Source organism: Carettochelys insculpta, chromosome 17, assembly GCF_033958435.1.
Source record: "Carettochelys insculpta isolate YL-2023 chromosome 17, ASM3395843v1, whole genome shotgun sequence".
Lineage (NCBI taxonomy): Eukaryota > Metazoa > Chordata > Testudines > Carettochelyidae > Carettochelys > Carettochelys insculpta.
The window spans coordinates 30,517,856-30,544,737 of NC_134153.1; the positions used below are offsets into that span (position 1 = coordinate 30,517,856).

The 26,882-nt window shown below is 45.8% G+C and overlaps 1 protein-coding gene across 2 annotated transcripts in view; it reads right to left on the reverse strand.

The window, feature by feature from the left end:
- Nucleotides 1-238: 238 nt before the first annotated feature.
- TOX2 (TOX high mobility group box family member 2) overlaps nt 239-26,882 on the reverse strand; it is a 264,606-nt gene continuing 237,962 nt past the window's right edge. For both annotated transcript variants that reach the window (XM_075011624.1, XM_075011623.1), the window contains 4 exons: nt 21,775-21,855; nt 14,514-14,921; nt 10,771-10,901; nt 239-1,322 (listed from right to left, as the gene is read on the reverse strand). In XM_075011624.1, the coding sequence (XP_074867725.1) occupies nt 1,286-1,322; nt 10,771-10,901; nt 14,514-14,921; nt 21,775-21,855 (657 nt within the window). In that variant the 3' untranslated portion in view covers nt 239-1,285. The remainder of the gene's footprint in view (nt 1,323-10,770; nt 10,902-14,513; nt 14,922-21,774; nt 21,856-26,882) is intronic.

The following is a 26,882-nucleotide window of genomic DNA, read 5'->3' on the forward strand; positions in this document are numbered from 1 at the left end:
AAAGTCAATTGGACAGTGTGTAAAATTCAGCATGTGCACAAGTCTTTGCAGGATTGGGGCCACAGGCAATGAGGTGTGTCTGGTTGTGTGCATTATCTCGGGATGAACAGATTTGTTTGGGCATGAGCTTGTGTGAGCAAAACCACACTTTGAAGCTTATGTCCAAATAAGTCTGTTAGTTTTTAAGCTGTGGCAGGACTCCTTGGGTGGTGACCACAGAATAATGAGTCTGGTTCACTTCTACTTTTCATATGTTTTATTATAAAGAAAGGTAGAGATAAGCATCGTGAACTGAACGTGCTGGATGCTGAGAAAACAGCACCATCAAAAAAAAATTAAAAAACCCCAGAAATGCACCTTATGATAAATTGTAATTCTGCTTTCTAATTCTTCATAAATAGACAAAAATCATTGTCAGCAATTTTAAATAGATGGACATATGGCTGAAAAAAATATAATAATGCCATACAACATGGATATAAATTGTCCATTTCTTGCTGTACAAATAATAGAAACAAGTTTGGCAGGCTTTTTTTGTTGTTTTGTTTTTTATACACATCTCCCTTCTATGTATAACTAAAAAATGTGCTACAATTAATATAAAATGCTTTTACTATAAAGTAAACTACTAATCTTTTTCCACAAAAAAATCGTAAAGATGTCTTTAGCACAGTTCTAAAACACTTAGTAAACTACTTACAACTATCCAACAAATTAGATTTTTCATGATCTTTTTCACATTTTTTCCTTTCAGATTTCGCCAGTTGCTCTCTCCACCCCACCCCTTTAGGAATAGTTTTCACTGTTTGTTCTCGCCAGACATCCAAGGCCTTTGCATGTACAATATTCACACAAACTTCACATTTTCCTGCACAAAGTTTAGTGCTGTTAGCAAGTCAAGAGTGCGTCCTCCTACTGAGCCAGCCTAATGCAGTAGGACGCCAGACCTGAGCCTACCCTGCGTCTAAAAGCAGTTCACTAGGAAAACAGTCCATAGCTAAGCTGACGGCAAGCAGATAAACCGTGTTCTTATTTTTTTGTTTTGCTTTTTTTTTTTTTTTGTTCTCCAGATGTATGAGGTTTGGGCTTCCACAAAAAGCAGACTTTAGAGTTCAAAATAAACAAAAGAAAACAGCTCTTAGAGCCTGGAAATGAAGCCAGCAACGAGACGTGTTAGCTCAGCTCTCTTGTCTGTATGACTTGTGTGATGCTCCTCTGGGTGGTCCTTTTTATAGACCCTCTCAGCTGTCCTTCCTTTGAGCCTTCTTGGAAAGATATGGTGGGTTTAGGTGAGGTAGAGTGACTTGTCCCTTGGCAGCATGCTGTAAGGAAGCAGAAGACAGAGGGAGGTAAGACAGGCAGCCCAACAACTCTAAAAAAAAAAACAACCTTCTGGTTAAAACAAAAAGCAGTCAAGTAGCACTTTAAAGACTAGCAAAATGGTTTATTAGGTGAGCTCTCATGGGACAGACCCACTTCTTCAGACCATAGCCAGACCAGAACAGACTCAATATTAAATATTAAATATTGAGTCTGTTCTGGTCTGGCTATGGTCTGAAGAAGTGGGTCTGTCCCACGAAAGCTCACCTAATAAACCATTTTGCCAGTCTTTAAAGTGCTACTTGACTGCTTTTTGTTTTGATAGTGTATAGACTAGCACGGCTTCCTCTCTGTTAGTATTAACCCTCTGGTTAGATGCACTGGAGTGGAGGACACAGGAATGAGCAATCCCACAAATCGCCACTGCATCTTTTGAGCTGGTTTATGGGTTTGACTGTGCTGTGAGCTGTGGGATCAACAGCCTCACCAGGCCCCTGGGCAAGGCAGGGACAGGGGAGCAGGTTCTGTGCCCCACAAAGGGGCGGGGCCTCAGGTGAAAGGGGTGGGGCTGCGGCTTAGCTTCCTCCAAGCAGCCTCAGTGCTGCGCGTGCTGTGGCTCCAGCAGTGATTTAAAAGGCCTGGGGCTCCAGCTGCCATCACTGCCACAGGAGCAGTGGTGGTAGCCAGGACCCCTGGGCCATATTGAATCACTGGGCCCTGGGGTGGTTGCCTCCTTTGTCACTCCCCCGCCAGCAGTCCTGGTTGTGAGGCAGATTTTAATAGCAGACGTGCCTTCTCTAGCCTGCAGCAAAAATTGGCTGGGGGACTTTTAAATCCTTGAGTAGACCCAGTGATCCTCTGGCATGACACCAGCTCCTGGCTGGCGCCAACATCTGCTTTAAAAAGGGAGACCAAACATTTGCCACTTGGCATTTGGTCTGCGATCTCCTTCCCACTCCCTCCCTTTAACAGGGCTTGGGTTCTGAGTGTTTGCTGGCCCAAGTCCAACTGATATGTGTGCGGATGGAAGGGAGACTTCGGCTCCAACCTGATTCAGAGGCTGGCTTTAATGTGCTGTGCAGACAGGATCTGTGAGCCTGGCAGTGAAAATTCTCTATGTATGGGGGCCTCCACCAGGTTCCTTGTTAAATCTTCCAGTAGTAATGTTTTCTGAGGAATTCACAACATGATACCACGCAGTTTCCCAGCATGGAACCCACAGCACAGCCACAGCACAATCGCTTTTTGGCTAAAATGAGGTCATCCTTAATTTCTTATGGGAAATTAACTTTAACCTGCTATTAGCAGTGGACTGCAGGTGACTCTAGCTGGTCCCATTGGGAACACATCAGCCACAAGCAAGGGAGCAGAGCCAGCCAAACAAGAGGCATTCCCAGCTCTGGGGATTAGTGTCGTGCGAGTGAAGTAGGTAGAGTTGCCAAAAATGAAGATATGAACTCTAGAAGGCTCATCTATGGCTTTTACAATGTACACAAACCTGCTCCAACAAATTTACCCCATAAAAAGTTTGGCTTTAAAAGGTGCTGAGAACAATGATACAACATTCGGAGATTCTTGTGTGTGTCATTATTAACTAGCGTAAAAGAGAAAACGGAATGTGGCCCATGAAGTCCTGACTGCCTCGTTAATGCAGCTGTTGGCAAAACGAGCAATGGAATGCAGCTTGGCCCCACACGCTGCTGATTTGCATGTTATGATTTGCACTTAAAATGCACGGCCTTTCCCCTACTGCACTAACAATGATTTAGCACCAAGAAGCAGCAGTGAGCGCTACTCATACCAAAATGTCATTACTTTTACAACATGCACCACAGAACATTTCCTAGTAGATTACAGTGTATTACCATAAATAACCAAATTCAATCTAAGTCTGTTTGTGCTGTTTTATATTTGCTGTTTTGTGGAGCTGGTTCGCTCAGTTGCTGATTTGGAAAATTCGGCCATCTGGAATAGCTCTTGCAGTCATTAGTAGGAATTAGTGAGCATCTCCTCATTCGGACAAACAGTGTAACAAATCTGCAAGCCTGGTAGATACACATCCTAAAGGGAATATTCATCTTTGGTATGGTGCTCAGAGAATGGTGGGAAATAGAACCAAAGAAAAGAAAATCATAATAAATAGTTATGAGAGTCATAGGGAGCATGGAGCTGACCATAGCTTTGAGAAACTACAAGTCAGACAGATACCACCTCATGGGAAAAGAATGAATGTGGCAGCATCTTTACAGGGGAAAGCCTGGTTGTTTTGTTAATGAACTTCTGGTAACATCAGTCACTGCTCATATCATGTGTAAATACTAAAAGGAAAGCCTGAGCACCAGCACTCACCATGTGTCCCTAGAGTATTGCAGGGAATGCATAGGGAACACAAGCAACTGGATTTGCTCCAAGCCTCTTGCTGTGCACAAGACTGAGCTGAGCTTTGATTCTTGAAGTGTTCATCTCACCTGTGAGGCTGTGGGGAACACACAGAGGGCTCCAAAAAGGGGATGTGGGTGGGGGATCGTTCCAAGGTACAGAGGGATGGAAAGGAGAGCATCCCTCTCTCTCTCTTTCCCTGTAACCCATGGTGGAGTGGAGGGAAGGGAGAACATTTGCTGAATGGAATTACAGAGTCAGGAAATCTGGGGCTGGACTTGACCTCCTGAGGCCTCTTCCAGCCTCAGGATTCTACGATTCTGTGAAGATAATCAGCCCGTGGAGATGAGACATTGTTTTGTAATGTTTGCATCTTGAAGTTCGCACCACTACATGATGTTGATGAGTCATTACAGTGCGTAGTCAGGAAGTAAACATCACAGCTGCAGGACTGAGATGGTTTTTACATCTCTCTGCAACTCCTCTTGATGACCTACTCATTATTCAGCTTTTCAAGACCAATCACCACTGACCTGGAGGACATCACCTATGATAAGCAATCACCAGCATGGAGTTATAATGAAAACACCATGCTACAGCTACTGGGAAATGCTTTTCTTTTTAACAGATCACATAATGATCAGATGCAGGAAATGTAATAGATGGCCTCAATTTGGATTTTAATACAGCACTTAATATAGTGCTTTGTGCAATCTTATTGAAAATTTTAACTCTTGTAAATGGCTAATGTCAGATTGGAAAAGAGGTTATAGAACTCATCATCAATAACCATGGGCTCAGTGCCCATTGGTGTTTATGCCTTTTTCACTATTTCTTTCCATCTTTTCCTGTCCAGTACAGAGTGTAGAACTGGGGAATTATAATGCCCTAAACAGTAAGAAGGTGTCTAATTCAGTGCTATCTGTAACAATCTAGATGGGGAAGCTAAACAAATGAAACCTGTCAATGATGCTATACTACGAAGAACTGAACTGTCAATAAGTACACAAAAAGCATGCCAAGAAGACTGGAGAAATTAGAGAGACTGTCAGGTAATCGCGAAATGAGCTTCAAGCTAAAGAAAGTGCAGCTCATGTACTTGAAGGAGAGAGATCCAAAACTCAATGGGTACTTGAAAAACTGTGATGGTGAAAGAGGCCAAGGGGTGACAGGAAAGACAACAAGAGTCAGTAGCTTGTGATATACCTGGGCAAATGAAAGCCACATAATTTCACAGTTCTAGATTGTAACAAATCAGAGGCAATAGTCACTCTGCAGGCAACAATAGGGAGATTAGAGCTGTATTACCACTTCCAGGTGTGGACAACTCAAGACCACAAAAGTAGTGAAAAAATAAGTGAAGTTTGGTAAAAAAAAATGTGATAATGAAGGGTTTGGAGGGACTGATTGATGACGAAATACTTAAAGCCCTACATAAGCCTAGCTGGGCTGAGTGATAACTGAAGGGATATGTGTCCATGATGCCCCAGTATTTGAAGGATATAAATGCAGGAGCACAATCATTTAATGGGATATAATTAGTAGTGACTGGAGTAAGCTGAGCTAAAGAACATTTCTGCTAAATTATCAGGACATATGTGGTAACACCAAGGAGTTAGTGGATGTGGAATAATCTCCAGAGAGACATACACTCTTGTTACTTATTTAGTAGTTGTCTGGCAAACAGACTCAGAAGTAAAATGCAACGCTGTCTGAGAGAATGGCCAAAGTGACTCCAAATATAAAGGAACAAAACGGATCAGTGGAGAAAATACTAATCCGGGAAGCAAAATGGGATTGCCTACTGAATTAGGGATGTTCATACGATCCCAGCTAATGGGAACCTGAGCATACCAGAAGTCACATCAAAGAATCATTGAACAGTGGAACTGGAAGGGACTCAAGAAGTCATTGGGTCCAGTACCCTGTTCTCATGGCCGGACCAAGCACCTTGTAGACCATCTCTGACAGGTGTCTGTCTAACCTGCTCTTACATATCTCCGGTGATGGAGGTTCCACAACCTCCCTAGACAATTTATTCCAATGTTTAACCACTCTGACAGTTAGGAAGATTTTCCTAATGTCCAACCTAAGCCGCCCTTGCTGCAGTTTAAACATATTGCTTCTTGTCCTGTCCTCAGAGGCCAAGAAAAACATTTTTTTCCCTGCTTCTCGTAATCCTCTTTTAGGCACTTGACAACCGCTATCATGTCCCCTATCAGTCTTCTCTTTTCTAAACTAAACAAGCCCAGTTCTTTCAGCCTTTTCTCAGAGCACATCATCATGGGAAATATTCAGGTTCTCACCAATTCACTGCTGATTTCTCTCTCCAGATCATTGCTTTAATTACAGTTAAATTGAGCAAAGTTTTGAAGTTGAAATGGGAATTACCTGATCTAGTGATTATCTGCTAACACTGTAAACTGCACCCATCAATCAAACCCAATGAGCTGTGAATTTCCTTTATGACAGAACATAGATTCCACAAACTTTGCTGATACAAAGTCAGTTTATCTCTGTGGTCAAGAATCCACAACTGAGAGCAGAAATGATGGGAAAGGGGCAGTTCAGTTTTACATGTAATGTAATCTGCAAATCATCATGAAGTTTAGTGCAGATACTATGGAGACATTCTGCTATCACAGAATGGATGACACACTAGTACCTCCATAGACAAATGGAGCTTTGGTTGCATTGAGGCATGCAGGGCAAAGCATTTAAAGCTATGCACAATGAGTTTTCCTGAAAAAATGTGTACGTGCCATAGACCTGCAAACCTCGCATCTTGGCAGCAAATCCCAGGTGTCAGCCAGTGCAAGACATGCACAGTCATTATTGCAGATATACTCACTGCCAAACAGTGCTTACACTCAAATAAGAATTAGGCTCTGAAATGCAACAGTGTAGCTTTGGAAACTGGGCTTCCAACAGAATGTACCTCTGGGCATTGTCTTTGTTCAATAGGACCTGTGTTTTTTCAGTACCGAGGCCTGTGTGCATAAATGGAAGGAATGGAGAGACAGTCCCCCACAGACCCATCCTCAGTTCAGTTCATTGTTACAATTTTCTATAATTATTATTATTATCCCTGCATAATGTGTGGTTTTAATACGATCCTTCTGAGAATCTGAGAGAAACTCATATTCGATATTTTCCCTGTGACACAGACACAACCTCTGAACGCTGTGCATGCAACACAGCTTTTTGTCAGGTGTGTTTTAACAACACACAGCACACACTGGCCAATTACAATGGGCCTTCGGGCAGCTGCTGTACTACCCCAAGTGTTCCATGTAATACACTTTTTCCAAACTACCTCTGTCAGGGCACTCTGTAGGGAATGTCCCTTCCCACCTGATCCCCAGAGAGCTCCCTGCATGGAGTCTGATTCAGGGATGGAGGAAGGGTGTGTGTGACTTATTCCCGGGCCTGAAAATCCAGCACCTTTCATCAGAGATAAATGCATGTAACAGTTATACAATGAACTCACTGAGGAGGTTCATTAAGTGATTGAAAGAGACTTCTGAGGACAGCCCTGATGTTCACACTGAGTATCACTTACTTCTTTCCTTTCTCGTAAAATTGACTTTACTTACATAGGTAAATGGTAAGATCCTTTCCTTTCTAAAAGTATTTTTATATGCAATGAATTTGCAATTTTCAAATGGCCTGCTTGCATAGCGTGGTTTAGATAAGTTTGTGCAGAAGGGACAACTGCACAGCTTCATTTACCATAATTAGTGGAACAGAACAACTTGCAGGACATTTTGGGGGAGATTTCACTTAGACTCCATGGAGTCATAGAATCCTAGGGCTGGAAGGGACCTCAGGAGGTCATTGAGTCCAGTCCCCTGCCTAAAGCAGGATCAACTAAGCCATCCCACCCAGGTCTTTGTCAAGCCAGGACTCAAAAACCTCTAGGGATGGAGATTCCACCACCTCTCTTGGTAACACATTCCAGTGCTTCACCACCCTCCTGGGGAAATAGTTCTTCCTAATATCCAACCTTCACCTCTCCCTCTGTAACTTCAGACCATTGCTTTTTGTTCTGCCATCTGTCCCCACTGAGAACAGCCTCTCTTCATCCTCTTAAAAGCCCCCATTCAGGAGGTTGAAGGCTGCTATCAAACCACCCCTCAGTCTTCTCTTCTGCAAATTAAAATAAGCCCAAATTCCTCAGCCTCTCCTCATAGGTCACGTGCTCCAGTCTCAATCATTTTTGTTACCCTCCACTGAACCCACTCCAATGCATTCACATCCTTTCTATACTCCAGGGCCCAGAAGTGGATACAATACTCCAGATGAGGCCTCAACAGTGCCAAATAGAGGGGAATAATAACTTCTTGAGATCTGCTGGACATACTTCTCCTAATGCACCCCAATGTGCTGTTAGCCTTCTTGGCTACAAGGGCACACTATTGACTCATATACAGCCTCTTATCCTCTGTAATCCCCAGGTTCTTTTATGCTGCACTGCTACTTAGCCAGGCGACACCCAGCCTGTAACAGTGCTTGGGATTCTTCCATCCCAAGTGCAGGACTCTGCACTACTCCTTGTTGAACCTCATCAGATTTCTCTTGGCCCACTCCTCAAATTATCTAGGTCACTCTGGATCCTATACCTGCCCTTCAACATATCTACCTCTCCCCCTAGCTTAGTATCATCCGCAAATTTGCTGAGGGTGCAAACCATTCCCTCATCCAAGTCATTAACAAAGATGTTGAACAGGACTGGCCCTTGAACTGACCCTTGGGGCACCCCACTTGAAACTAACTGCCAACCAAACATTGAGCCATTGATCACTTACCATTGGGCCCAATTGTCTAGACAGCTTTTTATCCCTCTTACAGTCCATGGCTACGTCTACACGTGCCCCAAACTTCGAAATGGCCATGCAAATGGCCATTTCGAAGTTTACTAATGAAGCGCTGAAATGCATATTCAGCGCTTCATTAGCATGCGGGCGGCAGCGGCGCTTCCAAATTGATGCGCCTTGCCGCCGCGCGGCGCGTCCAGACGGGGTTCTTTTTCGAAAGGATGCCACCTTCTTCAAAGTCCCCTTATTCCCATGAGCTCATGGGAATAAGGGGACTTCGAAGTAGGCGGGGTCCTTTCGAAAAGGAGCCCCGTCTGGACGCGCCGCGCGGCGGCAAGGCGTGTCAATTTCGAAGTGCCGCTGCCACCCGCATGCTAATGAAGCACTGAATATGCATTTCAGCACTTCATTAGTAAACTTCGAAATTCGAAGTTTGGGGCACGTGTAGACACGGCCCATGTATCACAAATCCATACTTCCTTAACTTACGGGCAAGAACGTTGTGGGAGCCTGTATTGAAAGCTTTGCTATAGTCAGGATATATCACATCCACTGATTTTCCCCATGTCCCCAGAGCCTGTTACCTCATCATAGAAGCTAATCAGATTGGTCAGGCAGGACTTGGGAACTCTTCCAATCTCTATGAGTTTTCAGAGATAATGGCCAAAGGCTCTGCAATGACATCTGCCAATTCCCTCAGTATCCTTGGGTGCTTTAAATCTGGACCCATGGATTTGTGTATGTCTAGCTTTTCTAAAGAGCTTTTAACCTGTTCTCTCCCCACCCAGAGCTGCCCACCTCCTTCCCATACTGCATTGCCTAGTCTGGGAGCTGACTCTGTCCATGAAGACTGGGGCAAAAAAAGCATTGAGTACTTCAGTCTTTCCCACATCATCTGTCACCAGGTTACCTCCCTTATTCAGTAACAGCTCCACAACCTCACTGATAATCTTCCTATTGTTAACATGCCTGTAGAAACCCTTCTTGTTGCCCTTCACATTCCTTGCTAGCTGCAACTCCAATTGGACTTTTGCTTTCCTGATTACTCCCCAGCATTCTCCAGCCATATATTTATACTCCTTCTTAGTCGTCTGCCAAGCTTCCACTTCTATGTATCCTTTTTGAGTTAAAGCTGACCAAGGATTTCCCTACAAAAAGAAGCTGGTTGCTTGCCACATTTGCTTTTCTTACTGCACATCGGGATGGTTTGTTCCTGTGCCTTTAATAAGATTTCTTAAAATACTGCCCATTTTCCTGAACTTCTTTCTCCTTCATATTAGCTTCCCAGGGGATCGTACCCATCAGTTCTCTCAGGGAGTCAAAGTCTGCGCTTCTGAAATCAAGTGTCTGTATTTTACTGCTCACCTTTCATCTTTTTGTCAGAATCCTGAAATCTACCATCTCATGATTGCTACAGCCCAGGTTGCCACTCACTTCTATTTCTCCCAGTAGTTCTTCCCTGTTTGTGAGCAGCAGACCAAGCTGTGCATTCCTTAATTACTTGCTCCATTATCTTTCCCGGAGCAGAAGTTAAACTGACTGGTCTGAAGTTTCTTGGGTTTTCTTTCCCCCCCTTTTTATAGATAGGCACTATGTTTGCCCTTTTCCAGTCTTGTGGAACCTCTCCCGAGTTCCAGGATTGTTCAAAGATGATAGCTAAAGGTTCTGATACCTCCTCTGTCAGCTCTGAGTATTCTAGGTGCATTTCATCAGGTCCCAGTGACTTGCAGACATCTAATTTTTCTAAGTAATTTTTTTGTTCTTTTTTCATTTTATCATCTAAACCTACCCTCTTCTCACTAGCATTTACCATGTTAGGGATTTCTGAATGTAAATAGGTAGAGGTCTAACAATTTACCCAACTGAGGATCTTTACCACATCACCTCTGATTTCTTTCTGGTCAAAAAGTGATTAAAACTTTGCTCGGAAGTGGTTGGAAACAAGGGAAAACTGCTTCCACAACTCAGGCTTGAAAGTCAACCCAAGTCAGGTTTCACTGAGTTCTCCTTTTATCACTTTAGTCCTCAGGTTCATGTGATAGTTTTGCAGCCAGGCAGCTTAACTTTCCACAAACCCCAGTTAATAAATAAAAGGAGTATGTTAACATTCAAGTAATGCAAATGTTTTTGGAACATGGTGTCTTGATCTTTCACATTTTCCTTTCATGAAATTATCAACTATCACATGTCCGATCACAAGATGACAGCCCAGAAAGCTCTCCAAGTATGTTAGTAGTATGTTTTGTCTACTGGCCTGCAGTGGTTAATTCCACACTCTCTGCTGGAGTAATCATTGTCCCATTCGGTATTTCCTGGGGGGTTTGACGCACCAGGTGAACGGGGGCCAACACTGTTTTGAAACTCAGGTGACATATGTGAGAAATCCTGTGGGGAGAGACAAAAGAAGGGAAGAAAAAGTAAAAGTAAAACATGTACAAATAGGCAGATAAGCAGAGTTTCAAGTTCATGTTTGCAGCAAGCATGTCCGAACATGTCCCCCGGGAGTATGGGAGAGCCAAGCATTTAAGCATGTGCATAATCTCACCCAAATCAAAGGGACATGAGCATGTACTTCAGAACTCAATAAGGACCCTGATGGAAGCATTTCACAATGACCTTGATGCAAGGGCTCAACAGAGAAGTATTCACTTCACCTCTGTGTTGCTTGCCCATGGTTTTAAGGGTCTCTCTCCAAGGGAGAGCTTTGGAGGATGGCTGCCGAATGTGTGAGGTGATGGAAGTCTTTGCATCAGCATTCTGGCCATCAAAGGCATTTTCCCATGTCAAGTGTGGCTCTCTCTGCAGTGCTACATCAGCCCACCCTAACGTATAGTAACAAGGTAAGGAAAATCCACACAAGCAATATTCTCTCCATCAGCTGTCCTGGCTGGCAATTTAGCAGCAACTGTGGGTGTTCCTAGTATATGAAAAACTGATATTATTTGTGCATGGGTCACCTAAGTATCAACTGTTAAAGAACAGATATTAACAACAGAATCAAGGCAGCTACTTAACTGAGAATCATAGAATCATAGGGTTGAAAGAGACCTAAGAAGGTCATTAAGTCCAACCCCCTGTCCATTCATGGCTTTGTTAAGCTAGGATTTAAAAACCTCTAGGGATGGAGATTCCACCACCTCTCTAGATAACATATTCCAGTGCTTCACCACCCTCCTGGTGAATGTTTTTCATAATATCCAACCTACACCTCCCCCCATTGCTCTTCATTCTGTCATCTGTCATCACTGAGTACAACCTCTCTTCAGGAAGTTGTAGGCTGATATCAAATTCCCCATCATTCTTCTCTTCTTTAAAGGCCATGGCTTCTCCCAAAACATTCACTTTTGGTATTTAATTTGCTAACAAAATACATGTAATTACACTTTAAAAAATCTGTGTCCAACCTTGTCTGACATCCCATTTTCAGTGAGTGCCATATGATCATCACCTATCCCCATGATGGAGAGAGCGGTATTGCTGGTGCTATGCAGTGGCCACCTCATCTTACACTTGGTATGGCCACCATGCCAATATTACAGTTACTGGTCAGTAAGGAGCACTGGGGACATCTGGAGTATGCCGGGTATTGCTCCCTTGGACACGAGGAAGAATTTGGCTACCAAGGTCCATTTCACATTACACTTTTTTTCTGCCAGTCTCTATGCCACAGTTACTTTTTGCTGTTTTCTCAAGGTTGGTCCTGAACAGAATGGGCAGAACCATGGGCAAAAATCCTTTTCATTAACTAATTTATTTGACAAATTTTGTGAAACATATCTAACAAATAAATGATGGAATAAATTATTCAGTCAGGTCCAGTGGCTGTGAGAATACTGGGGCAAAAGATTAATCAAATAAGTGATCTGACAGCTGTGAAGTTCATGGCACAAGCCCTTCACTATGAATAGTTCTCCCAGCGTTGGTTACAAGCGAAAAATCAGAGCATACTAGAAATTAGAAAAGGAGAAGCTCTCTTAGGTCACAATGCCCATCTTTGGCCAATGCCAGAGTGTTCTCTTTAGGGAGCATGATGTACAGGTTGAACCTCTCTAACTTTGCACCCACAGGTCCTGACCTGTGCTGGATGAGAGAATTTTTTGGACCATGGGAGGTCAATATTGTTTAGCAGCTTTACCAACACTTCCACTGCTTGCTGGGCTCTAAGAAGACATTTAGGGGTACATTATAGTTAAATAACAGCATAGAACACTACGGCTGTGGCCACATTAGCTTTGGAGGGGCTATGGTAATGTGGCATTTTGGGATATGCTAATAAGGTGCCCCCATGAATATGCAGTGCCTCATTGGCATAATGGCAGCCGTGTGCACTTCGAAACTGTCAGTTTCGAAATGCAGCCACCTGTGTAGCCGGGGGGCCTTTCAAAATAGACACCCAATTTCAAAAGCCCCTTATTTCCAAAACCAGATGTGAATAAGAGGCTTTCAAAATCAGGGGGTCATTTTGAAAGGCCACCCCGGCTACACAGGCAGCTGCGTTTCAAAACTGGCAGTTTCAAAGTGCACGTGGTTGCCATTATGCTAATGAGGCACTGCATATTCATGGTAGCACCTCATTAGCATACCCCAAAGTGCCACATTACCATAGCCCCCCGAAAGGAGGGGCCAGTGTGGCCACAGCCTAAGAGTCATGATGTATGGCTGGAAACAAACTTCATGGGACCACAGGAAACTTGGCCACACCCATCAGTGGTCATCCAGCTACCTAAAATCATGCCAGATTATGGTTGTTGTCAGACGAGAAAGTGCCAGTTTAGAGCCTGTATTTCGCACTGTTGCTCAGACATCTAAAAGCTGTCCCCCTTCCTGCTTTATTCTCTTCATATCAGAAGCCCATGACTGTCCTCTCCAAGTGTGGGCTTGCAGGCTGAGTTTGGACATTGCAAAGAACGATTCGTTCATCTTAAGGTGGGCATTCTACCTATGAAAGCACACAATACAGAAACTACTTTGCTGCCATGCAATTCACGTTAAGTCCATTTTTCAGCCTTTCAAATCTTCTGTCAAACAAATACTTTGGGTAATTTTCCCCACTGCTGGGAAGTCACTGGAAAATCAATCATATTCCTTCAAATGTTTGTTTTTTCCCTTTGCATTTTGAAATTATTTTTGATTCCTGCATGTTCATCTCTGAATAAACAACTCCTACATTCACCTCTGTTATCCCAGGAACGTTAATATTTTATTTCAGAGCTGTCACACATGCTTTCTTTCCCTGATTATCCAGGGTATTGCCTTAGATGAACAAAAAAAACTTCACTCCTCCCAGCTAAATTCACCTGATGCTCTGCAGACAACTAGGGGACAGCTTGCCTGCCAAGAGCTTCTTCAACCTGTTACATTCTTTAGGGGGAGCTTTCAGAATACAATCATAGAACTGGAAGGTCCCTCAAGAGACCATCACATCCAGTTGCCTGCACTCACAGCAGGACCTAGCACCACCCAGGCCATCCTCCATCAAAGTTTAGCTAACCTGCTCTTAGACCCCTGAAAACTGCTATCACAAACTACATTCAAGGGTCCAACAGGGATTGAACTCACAGCCTCAATTTACAAGGCTAGTGCACTAACCATCCAGCTATTATTTCAACTGACTGGATGCAATACCTAAAAGAACACCTGCAGTGTAGCCAGTGGTGTGACCAGCAGATCATGGAGGCATACAACGAAAGCCGACAGGATTCTTGCTCAGACTCTTCCCGCAAATGTCAAACAGCCCAAAAACAGCGGGGAGGAAACACACACAACACCTATCTACAAGAGAGCCTCCTGGCTAGGGGAGCTGATAATGAACTACGCACTTAGAGATACAACTTTGCCCAAAGTAGTACTGTCATAACCCAAACAATCATTATTGATAATAGGCTCTCTCGGCAGCATGAGAAACTTAAGCCAAGTACACAGTCTCCAATGCACAGCAGATCTTGTCTTAAAACTGTGTCCCCCTTTAGATTGGTATTGAGGATGGAGGCCACTCACCTGCTGCCCTGGAGGTGAAGCATTCATGGGGGGCTGTACCTGTAGTGCCATGGAAGGAGACAAGATGGATTGCTGGGGGACCTGCGGCATGCTGAGGGACTGGTTGAGGAGGGAGCTCTGCGGGTGGTGCAAGGACAGCTGCTGATGGAGAGGAGGGCTGATCTGGAAAGAAGGAGGTGGAGAGGCACTGATGCTGGGCAACATGGGCTTGGAAGTGAGGGTTCGGGAGAGGCCGGGATGAGGGTGTCCCCGGTAACTCTGCAGATCTGATGGGGACAGGAAGGAGCCTAAGCCAGGGTATGGTGAGGAGGCCTGCGGTGGCATCGTGTACATGGGCTGTTTTGGTGGTATCATTTTGGAAGGCTGGTTGGGCTGAACGTTTTTCGTCTCACCCTGATCGGCAGAGCTCTGCAAGAAAACAGAACAGGGGTCAAGTGACAACTCTGTCTCCCACGTGCACCTGTTCCCTCCCAAGTACTCTTACTCCACCCTTCTCACATAGAATCATAGACTCCTAGGGCTGGTGGAGACCTCAGGAGGTCATCAAGTCTAGCCCCCTGCCCCAAGCAGGATCAACCCAACTAAGTCATCCCAGCCAGGACTTTGTCAAACCGGGACTTAAAAACTCAAGGGATGGAGATTCCACTACCTGTCTAGGTAACACATTCCAGTGCTTCACCACCCTCCTAGTGAAATAGATTTTCTAATATCCAACCTACACCTCTCCAGTTGCCATGTGGCTCACACTGGCTGCTGTGCTCCCTGCATTGATTTCTTCTGGAAAAATCCAGTACCAAAAGTCATTTTATAACAAGCAGTCCTGTGGGACCCTAGAGACTAACAAATGTACTAGGGCTTTTGGGGGTAAAACCCACTTCCACAGATGAAAAAATATGAAGAGGAAAAACAGAAGCCAAGGTTTATGTGGGGGAGAAGAAGGGTGAAAAAAGGATGAATGGACACAAATCAGACATGAGGAATCGGAATACACGTACACCTGTACGTACGGGAGCACTTTAACTTTAACCCGGACATTTAATAATGAGTGAGCAATTAATAATAATAATAATAATAATAAGAAGAAGAAGAAGCTATTCTTCTACAGAAGAATTTTACCACAAGATTACAGCGGGAGACATCTGAATTGGAATTTGTTTACATATCTGAACAGAGATGTTGACTACCTTAGGCATTACACAGGCAATTTCCCCACCTTTGATATTCACAGGAATGGGACACAATCTACTTCATATGCTTCATTCGCTCGTCCTGCTAGTGAGATGTAACCTTTTTTCCACCCTTCACCCTTCCTGCCCCCTGGATTCTGTTTTTTCTGGATTCCTATATAAACCCTGGATTCTGTTTTTTCCCTCCATTTTTTTCGTCTGAGGAAGTGTGTTTTACCCATGAAAGCTGAAGACCTAATAAATTATTTATTCTCTCAAGTGCCACAGGACTGCTTGTTACTTGTGACGATACAGACTAGCATGGTGTGATGAAGTGGGCCATGTGAAGATTTTATTCCCCTGATTAGGTTGCATGTGTTTCCTGATGCCCTGTAATAACCTAAGGTGCATGCCTCAGTTCCCCTAGGCGCAGCATCAGTGCATAGCGGTGATGGAAGTTTTGGTGTGACTTCTCACATGTACACAATGACCCTCCCTGCTCTTTGTAACCTAGGCAACCAGGTGACACCTTTCTTCTCCAGAGAACAGGACAAAGGAAGGAGGAGGGGCCTGGCTGGTTTGAATTGGAACTGGGCTGTTGAATGGGGCAGTCTTATCTGTCTGGAGAAGGGGACGGAGGGCCAGGCCCCCAGCTTGGAGACCCCTCTGGGTCCCTCTCCCCAAAATGGATTTTAATGATGGCTTCTGGCTTCTGTGATCAGAAGTCTCTTCTGCGCTGTGTCCCTGTGGCCTGATAACTCTCCTGTTCTCCCTGTAGAGTGAGAGTCACATCTGCCTGCGGCTGGGGGTGCAGGGCCTGGTGACTCCATGACACACACCTACCCCTCTAACACCAAAAGCCATTTTAGTTTCCCTGATTCAACCCCCCTCTGCCCCCCACACCCCCTACCTAACAACACCAGTCCCTCTGAGTGGCACCATCGCCATCTGTTCTCAACACAACACTGAATCCCTCCCACTAAAATCCCTTCATGCCGAGTCTTGTCTCCTCTCCACACAGGAAGCTGCACAGAAAACAACTTCCTTTTCCCTTCCTCCTGTCCAGCCACCTCAAGCCAGCAGGCCTGTCAAAGCAGATCAATTTATCAAGTCCAGCACTCAACAGAGGAGTCCAAAGAGACTGGAGCGCAGGGAGGCAAACTCCTTAGGACTGGGCCCCTTCAGCTGCTCATTTTTAGACTCAGAGAGAGGTTTGAATCATTTTCTTTTCCAAAAGAACAGAACGAGGTTGTAAAAGCCCGACTTTAAATCTCGTGCATTCCTGCAATCCCGATGGGGCTTCAGTGAGTGCACCACAATAACAGCCTAATTCGGAAAGAAAGATGAATGCCAGGATACTTTTTGGCGTGGGCAAGCAGGGTTTTTCCAGGAGGGCTCTGTAATGTAACTATCAGCTTCTTTCTGCCGGAGAAAGAGGGAGCACTGCTGAATCTGACTTTCACTCAGCACTGAGGTGCCCTTCTGCACGTGGATGACCTTTGAATGAACTGATGTTACAAGAATCTCCCCCCACACCTACCTCCCTGTGAAGAGTGGGATCTTCTAGCAAGAACTGCTGGACACGCTGTTCCCTGCACAGGACTATTATTCTGTCCTCCCACATGTGGGTCTCAGTACTTCTCAGGGCTAAACCCACCAGCTGATGCGGCAGCAGCCCGAACAGCACTGACATCTCACTCCACAGACATGCTCCCAGTACTTCTGCCATAACCTCAACCCTTCCCTGCCGCAATCCCCACCTCTCCCGTCCCCACAAGTGCTGCACATGAACCTTTTACAAGCCAGGCTGGTGCTCCACTGCCCTCAGTGGCTAAGTCAATTGCCTTATGTCAATTGCCTGCATGTGGTTGGTTCAGGGCAAGAGCTGTGAGAGTCTCTAGACAGACTGAGTGAGGGGTTGTTAGGCAAGGCAAAACTTGGAATCTATCAGAGTCAAAACTGCCCCTCACATACAGGCACTGTTCAGATGCCTTTCACAGCTGCTCCTACCCTGTCTGACAATTACCAATGCCAGAGTGTATGTTTGTACAAGGGCTTTGTTCTCTTGCTGCCCATGGCATCTGGCTCTCTGATCCTGCAGGTCCATCAGGACATCAAATTATCTTCCACAGCAACTGACTGTTACGCAAATCAGTCAAGGCTTAGTACTCCCAGACAGCACATTTATTGGTGGTCTGTCTCTAGGACTCCCATCTTCCACAGGAGACTGACCAAGGATGTCCAGTTTCCATGGTCCTTGTTGGCTGAAGCCAAGGGCAGCCTTTGAGTGATGCTGATGAGCCCGGTGCTGAGGCCATCTCTCCTGCAGAGTTCAGTCAGGCAGCGTGATGTGCATTTGTGACATCAGCCTGTGAGGGCCATAGACACCTCACTGCAACCTGCCTCTTTCTCCAGCGTAGTAGCCAAGTAGAGATGTGTTACTATGGTCCAGGAGGGGAAACAGCTCTGGTAACAACCACCGAGGGCAGACAGCCTCTGCCAGCAAGGAGCTACTACGGGAAGACACTGAGCCATGTCAAATGCCTCTGGTGTTGAAGGTAGGAGAAGCTCACAAGGGAGCTCTGGAGTGTGAGGGGGAGGTGAGCTCGACTGCCCTTCATGGTGGGCAGGAGTGGACGCCACCGGTATCAGTGGTAGGACTGGGACAGTGTGGTCCAACTCTGGTTTCACAGAGGTCCATTCCTTTCCTTCTCCTTTTGCTTCCACGGCACTGGTGATTGTGAGAGATGCTTTCGTGAGAAGAGCCTGTGAGCTGGTATGAGTCCTCACTTGGTGCTGGTATGTGCACGGATGGTGCCGGTGTACCACACACCAGGAAGAAGCACTTGATTCCAGGTCGGCTGATGCAGGATTGGGATGGGGCTGGAGTGCTGCCTCCATTAGAACACCTCGAGGTGCTGATCTCTGTCTTTCAAAGAGCGAGGTGGGAAGACCTGGCAAATGGTACAGCGAGCTTTGTGATGGCCCCCTCCAAAACATGCCAACTCCGAGGCATGGGGGTCACTTCTGGGCTTAGGCAGGCCACACGTTTAAAGCCCAGAAACCCAGGCATGCCCTGGTGCCAAAGGCACATGGGAGGGAAAGAACCTCCCTGCCCAAAAGGAAGCTTATGCTAACACTAGATAACAAAGAATCATTAACGATGACTACAACAACAAAGAACAAGATAACGAATTCAGTGGACTGCTGCAGCCCTTGTTGTACAAGAGCACAGGGGAGTCCCAGGTTATCGTCCCCGGCGGCACGAAGGAACTGAGGAGGTGGTAGCTTGGCAGGGCTCTGTAATGGGAGCCCTGGTGGTGTCATTCCACCGGCTGCCCAGGCCTACCCTATGGCTAGATGCTAGGGGAAAACTCTCAGATGCAAATACCCTGGAACCAGCATTTCACTTGTAATGAAAGAGAAGCTGGGACTCAAGCCAGGAGGTGCCAGAACTGCCAAGCCTTGAAGTGCTGGAGCTCAGCCCTGGCACAGATTAAACCCTGCCCGGATCCGCTCTATGAGTGACTTTCATATACTTCCAGGCTTGAAAGTTGGGATCTGTTCTCTCTCCTCTTGTTTCCCTGGACAGGTTTCCTCCTTTACAGCACAGGAGGTTATTTTTATTTTTTATGATGGCTGTTGCCATGTGTTATTTACCCAGCTTGCAGCTGGCATGGCACTAATTAGCTATTCATTTCTCTGCTGCTTGGGACGGCACACTTTCCTGCTCTCTAGGAATTCATTCACATTTGCTTTTCACTTTGTCTCCTAACCTAGCACAAGGAAACAGCCCCTTCCCCCTTCCCGAATGCACAGAGGGCTTCTGTTTCCTTTAGAGGGTCATTTTAAATGGCAGACTCCTCCATCAGATTACACCAGAGTAAACCCTGCCTGCTGTGCTCTGCACAGATGCAGGTGGAAGAGAGAAGTAAGTGCTGAGGAGCAGGGATGAGACATCAGCACAGTTCCAGTGATAAAAGGCAGGCACCGTCCCCTGTAATGATGCACCAGAGAATCTACTGCCTGAATAGGACTGCCTTCCTTCCAGGTCCAGCCCTGTTCAAAGGGGCAAGAATAGGCGCAGAGCAAAGGCATCAGTGCTGTTTCTATGGGCCCTCCCACTGTGCCAGCTGTGCTCCTCTCACACCACAACATTGTGCACAGACCTGGTAAGTCACAACCCAGAAGTAATGCAAACGGGCGGGAGGGTTAGTTCTCTGCTCCTGCCCCCTCTAACGCCACTCAACTAGCATCTAGACCTGCACCCCAAATCTGCCATGGTGCCCAGGCAACGACAAGAGAAAGGAGGAGAGGTGCTGGGTGTGTCTCGGCATTGAGGCCGACAGGGGCCACCCGCGACCTAGGTTGGATAGGCCAGGGGGTACCAGGATGCTGTGGGAAGTTCTGGTGCAGGAAGAAGCCAGGTGAGATGGGAGGAGGCAGAGAGAGGGGGAAGATGGGTAGGTGGGAAAGGAAAGAAGGAGACAGCTGACTGGAGAGGAGGAGAGGAATGGGGATTAAGGAGGACCTGGAAGGTGGGCTGGAGAGGACAGATTCAGGGAAGCAAAACTAAAACTTTATCTGCCTGGGGAAACAATACAAAAAGCACCTCAAAATCCCTGCAGCCCACCCCACAGAGGCTCTGCTCAGCAGACAGCACTGCCGCTCATTCAGGGCTCTCTCCCTGCCCCGTGAGTCTGTGCCCCCACAAGAGATGCTCTGCCTCCCTCACACAACCAGAGTCTCCTCCCTGCTAGTCTGGGTGTGCCCTGAGTGCTTTGCCGACAGCCGTGTGAAGCCACAGGAACACCAGTGAGGCGAGTGACTAGGTATCTGCACTGCCTTCGGGGGGCAAGTAGAGGGGAAGGCGGGATGGGGCTGGATTCACAGCCAGCGTCACGACCCAGGCTCAACCCACAGGGAATGTGCCTCCCTGTCCAGCTCCTGAGCCAGTGGGGAAGCAGGCAAATCAGCAGATGTGTGCTCTCCTCCCCATTGGCAGAGATGCCCACGCAGCGCCAGGGCACCTGCCAACAGGGGTGCAGAAGGTAAACGGCAGGCAGTGAGCCAAGAGCCAGGAGTGGAAATCGGGGAATACACTCACATCTACAGGTCGCGTCTAGGACCCTTACAGATCCGTCCCTTCCCCCTCCCTTGGGGAGTAAATCCAGCAGCAGGCTCTGTCTTCCTCTTGCTGCGGAAGACAAACAGTGCCCTGGTCATGGCCATGAGAGCTCAGCCAGATGTGCTGAGGAAGGTGTACAGAACTACCATTCCAGGAGACACTGGCTACTCGGGGGGCACTGGGCTTGGACTTGACTTCTGTTCTGCACACTCCCATATAAGACCATGCATTTATGCACTGACAGCCCCCAACGCTGGCTATCCTGTAATAGGTAAGAAAAGCCCATGAGCCAGGCACAGAAGGGACAAAACCTCCAAAGATTTACACACATTCCTTGCCTGATGTAAACCCATGGACATTTCCGAGCTGAGGACCTGACCCGTTATCTTTAGTGCCTTTGGTATTGCAAATCGTTTTTCTTGACAGTATATCGCCTGGTTGCCAACTGGAAGAGAGGTGTAAAGAATCCAAGCACCATGCAACAGAACCAAGTAGTAGAACACAAATTGCATCTTACCATTGCGTGACAGTAACACAATGCAGACAATTCAGTTCCCCTCTGCTTGTGGAGAGGGTGGAGGAACGAAGACAAAACGGAAACCCATCCAAAGTTGCAAATCGGTTATCACTCGGTGTGGTTAGACAGAGCAATCCAACTGCAGTGAGGGATCGTGGAAGCTCTGCCTCCAAACATTGTAATGTGACATAATGAACGAGACCTTATTTTGGTGTGTTAAGGGGAAAAAATTGGCACTCACATTGCACTGAATTGTGTAGGCTCGAGTCATGCTGCAGAGCATTTCATTTAGCTCTTCCAGAAGGTATTTAACACTGATATTAGTTTTGATAGCACGGTTACCATGTATTTCTCATACACTTGCTCCTCCCCAGAGATTTCCATGAGTTCCAGCTAATTCATCATTGCCATATCCATAGAGACTCATGTATGAAATACATTGTCTGTTACCTTGGAAACCAAGCTGGCCCTGTAGGCTGCCAGAGCCTTTAGGTACTCCTTCTTCGCGGCTTCTGTTTTCCTCTTATATGCCTGAAAGAACCAAATGATAAATAATAATTAATAAAGCAAAGCAGGGGGCTGCCTGGCATTGCTACATCTCACCCTCTGCAGACTTCACCTGTGTCTTCACTGGCCAGAGATGTTTTGTTATAAGGAACAGGGATGGGGCCTTCAAATACAGTGTGCAGTGGTTTTTCCACAGAGGTGTGGCTGCCAAATGCAGGGGCGGGGAGAAATTTACCACAAAAAAAATTCCTAGATCTGATTCTGGTGAAATTGTGGTGGGGTGGGAAGGGGGGAGGTATACAGAGCTGAGCCCTGATAGATGCTTGTGTACTCATATGTGTGGTTTGTGAAAGAGTGGGTTGGGGTGGTAAGACCAGTCTCTTTCTCAGGGCAGAGTCAGAGAGGTCTGTCAAGTATCGGAGGGGTAGCCGTGTTAGTCTGGATCTGTAACAGCAATGAAGGGTCCTGTGGCACCTTATAGACTAACAGAAAAGTTTTGAGCATAAGCTTTCGTGAGCACAGACTCACTTCATCAGATGAAGTGAGTCTGTGCTCACGAAAGCTCATGCTCAAAACTTTTCTCTTAGTCTATGAGGTGCCACAGGACCCTTCGTTGCTGTTAGAGAGGTCTGTGTTTCTCGTGTATGCTAGAGGGGGACAGCCCCGTCGATGGAGCAAATCCACTACAAATAACAGAAGCCCAACTGGGTTCTAATGCTGCCCATCTGCACAAGCCAAAGATCTCTTTCAAGGAGAGGCAAGTGCCTTTTCGCTCACCCTCTGAGTCACAGCCATCAGGGCTGTCAAGCGATGGCAATATGAATGGATGAGATTTTCTCTATTTCACTGAAATATGTGGTAAAATTTTCATGGTCAGAGTGAGTGTCAAGGGGTGAGGGACAGGAGGTCAGCTCTGGCCACCACTGGTGTGAAATCAAGGGAGTCATTCTCACTGTTACCTCAGGTGTGAACAAGAACAGAATTTGGTCCAGGAACTTGAAAAAAGTACCTACTGACTAATTCAGTGTGAGGAAGCCCTTCCACCACTGTCAACCCCCGCAAAATCTTATATATACTTCACAGAGCTATAAGGGACCTTGAGAGGTCATCAAGGCCAGCATCCTGCCAGGACTAACCACTCTCCCTGAGGATTTTCTTTTAATCTATTTACCACAGATCCCTAAATGGCCTCCTCAAGGATTGAGCTCACACTCCTGGCTTTGCAAGGCCAATACTCAAACCGACAAGCTACTCTCATGAGAGTGGCTACTTCATTAAAAAAAAAAAAGTCATGTTTTCAGAAACCCTAAATGTTGGGTTCTTTTTCTTTGTCTTCTACTTTTGAACCTTTAAGTCTCATGTTTTCTGCAATCTTGAGGGCTACAAACTTAATTTTCCTTTTCAACCGAATATGGAGATTGTCCAGGAACTGGATCTTCAGGGCAAATCCAACCCTCTACTGCAAGAATCAGTGTCACTAAATGGAAGTAGGCCAGTCTTAACATGGGTTGACAGTTAGTCTCTCTCTACCATAAGAACACATGGTTTTCTGCAGCTGTATTGCACTGGGCTAAGTTTCAGCCCAGAATGACAGGCATGAAACCTTAGCATGAAGTCAGTCTGTTGCAAGGAGCACAGGCAGGTCTGAGTAGATTCTGGTGTTTTGTCAAACTGATGCAGAAACACTGCCCTGTTTCATGCAAGCTAACAGCCCTCAAGGACTAAACCAGAACCAGTTAAAATGATCAAGTGAGAAAAACAATTTCAAATGAAAGAAAAGAACTGGGCAAAGGGGACAAATGCTGAAATGAGACATCTACTAGTCACCCGCACAAAATGCAACCCCCCCTCATCAAACCAGCCAAAGAATTTTAATTTTACTTAGATCAGAAAGAATACTTTCAACTTTCAAAATAACTACTTGACATCAAAACAAGCAGTCCTGCAACCCCTTACAGACTAACAATTTTATTGAAAGATGATGCCTGTCTATATCTGTGTAAGTTTTTACATGCAGTTGATGGATTTCCACTCAAACAGCTAACTGCAGAGCCTTACATGGTAAATAGTCTCAGAGGGGTAGACGTGTTAGTCTGCAGCTAAGGTGCTACAGGACTGCTTTTTTGTGTGTGTGTGTGAAGCTACAGACTAAAAGTTCCTCTGAAACTTTACAACAGTTAATATACTGAAGTCTAGAAAGGAGTTTGAGGGTTTTTTGCCATGTGTTTCCATTATGGCATCACGTAATACAGTCAAGTAATGTGAATGACCAAGGACTCAATTGTGAGACCAGCTGCATGCCTGCAGGAGATCATATCAAAAGCTTTGCTACGGTCCACATATATCACATCCAACACCTTCCCCATATCCACAGAGCCAGTTACCTCAACATAAAAGGCAATCAGGTTAGTCAGGCATGACTTGCCCTTGGTGAATCCATGGTGACTATTCCTGATCACTTTACCTTCATCCAAGTGCTTCAAAATGGATTCCTTGAGGATCCCCTCCATGATTTTGTCAGGGACTGAGGTGAGGTTGAACCATCTTGTCGTTCCCCAGATTCTCCTTCTTCCCCTTTTAAAGATGGACACCTCATTTGCCTTTTTCCAATCATCCAGGACCTCCCCCAATCACCACAAGTTTTCAAAGATAATGGCCAATGGCTCTGCAGTAGCATCACCCAATTCCCTCAGCACCCTCAGATCCATTAGACCCAGCTCCACAAATCTGTGTACATCCTGCTTTTCTAAACAGCTCTTACCCTGTTGCCCTTCCCACTGAGGGTTGCCCACTTTCTCCCCATGTTGTGCTGTCCTGTGCAGCGATCCGGGAGCTGACCTTCTCTGTGAGGACAGTGGCACAAAAAGCATTGACTACTTCAGCTTTTTCCATATCGTCTGTCAATAGGTTACCGCCCCAGTTCAGTATGGGTTCCACATCTTCCCTGACCACCTTCTTATTGCTAATATGCCTGTAGAAACCCTTCTTCTTACCTTTCACATCCCTTCCTAACTGCTGTTCCAGTTGTGCTTTGGCCTTCCTGATTACACCCCTACATGCTTGAGCAATATATTTATACTCTTCCCTCATCATCTGTCCAAGTTTACACTTCTTGTCTGTTTTTAAGCTCCCCAAAGATTTCCCTGTTAAGCCAAGATAGTCATCTATTTGCTTTTCTTACTGTACATCAGGATGGTTTGTTTTTGCATCTTCAATAAGGTTCTTTAAAATACTGACAGTTTTCCTGAACTCCTTTCCCCTTCACATTATCTTCCCAAGGGATCCTGCCCATCAGGTCTCTCAGGGAGTTGAAGTCTGCTCTTTTGAAATCAAGGATCTCTATGTTACTGCTCACCCTTCTTCCTTTTGTCTGGATCCTGAAATCTACCATCTCCTGGTCGCTGCAGCCCAGGTTCCCTCCCACTTCTATTTCTCCTGCTAGTTCTTCCCTGCTTGTGAGAAGCAGGTCAAGCTGTGCACGGCCCCTGGTCGGTTCCTTCAGTACTTGTACCAAGAAGTTATCCCCAACATTCTCCAAAAACTTCCTGGATTGTCTGTGTGCTGCTGTATTGGTCTCCCAACAAATCTCCGGGTGATTAAAGTCCCTTATGAGAATCAGAGCTTGTGATCTGGAAGCTTCTGTTAGCTGTTGGAAGCAATCCTTGCGTATCTCACACACCTGAGATGGTGGTCTGCAGCAGATCCTCACCACAACATCACTCTTGTTGCTCTTGCCTCTAAACTTAACCCAGAGACTCTCAACAGGCTTTTCTCCCTCTATATACTGGAGCTCTGAACAATCCTACTCCTCTCTTTACATAAAGTCCTACTTCACCACTTGCCCCAGGAAGTTGTCTCCAACATGCTCGAAAAACTTCTTGGATTGTCTGTGTGCTGCTGTATTGGTCTCCCAGCAGATATAATTTCTCTTTACGCTGCTGAAAAGGATCAGCCTGTGAAATGCTGGTCCTGGTGCCGAAGTCTTTGATCACTTAAAACTTGCAGTGAAGTGAATAGGAATTGAGAGGATGTTCCAGCCCCACAGATCTAAAGATCAACAGGAGTCAAAAGGGTTTCCCAGGATGAAATTTCTGGCTTTCATATAAAAATATGAAATCTGACATAAAAATACGTTAAAAGACCATTAAAACTGCAATGCCAAGCTCTCTAAAGCGAGAGAGACTCAAGATTGCCCATGCAACCCTAATTTCCCCGTTAGTGAGGACACATAATGACACAACCTTTATCTACATGGTCACATTTGTTCCACGTAGTCCCTGCCTCTGTGCACTGAGTGGATGGTACAAAAACAGCTTTTTGAGGTTAAGGCACTTCTGGAGCTCAGGAAATCTGGGGACTCTTCACAGCCCTCTTGTGGGACGTCTGGCATGCATATGTGGAAATACAATTAAGATTACAGAAACAAATTAAATTCTGACTTTTCCTGTTTTTTGAGTAGTTGTGTTTGCAGCCTTTATTTGCTTTTAACTTTTATATATCCTATGCCCTGCCTATACTGTACGTATTGCCAGGCATCCTTAACAGCAGGGTACCAGTAATTGTAGCAGCAGGGATCTCTGTAAGATGAGTGTTTGGGCGGTCACCTGGGAAAGATTCAGGTGCCGCCCAGCTGATTAGCAGAGTGCCCACAGCCTCCTACCACTGGTAGCAGGTGTTTCCTTTGGTGGTGCACATAACAAATTTATTCTGCACACTGATGGAAAAAATTAAAGGGAACATTGACTAAGCCCACCTACGAGGGCAGTGCACTCCGAGTGCACATCTGGTTGTACATGTGTGCGCCTCATGCAGTGCCAGGACAGACTGAGCAGTTGGAACATACTGTTTCTATTCATGCTGCAGTCACGTACTGCTTCAACTCCGGTGCTCTAACAAAGGATCCGAGAGAGAGATTGGAAGGCAGAGATTTGAAAGATCATTTTGAGGGGAAAAGCTGAAAATGGGATGAAAGCTCATCAGGAGCAATTTCAGTGCTGAAACTGTTCCTTCCAAAATGTGCATGAAGGGGCCATGCTCTTCACAAGGGCTCT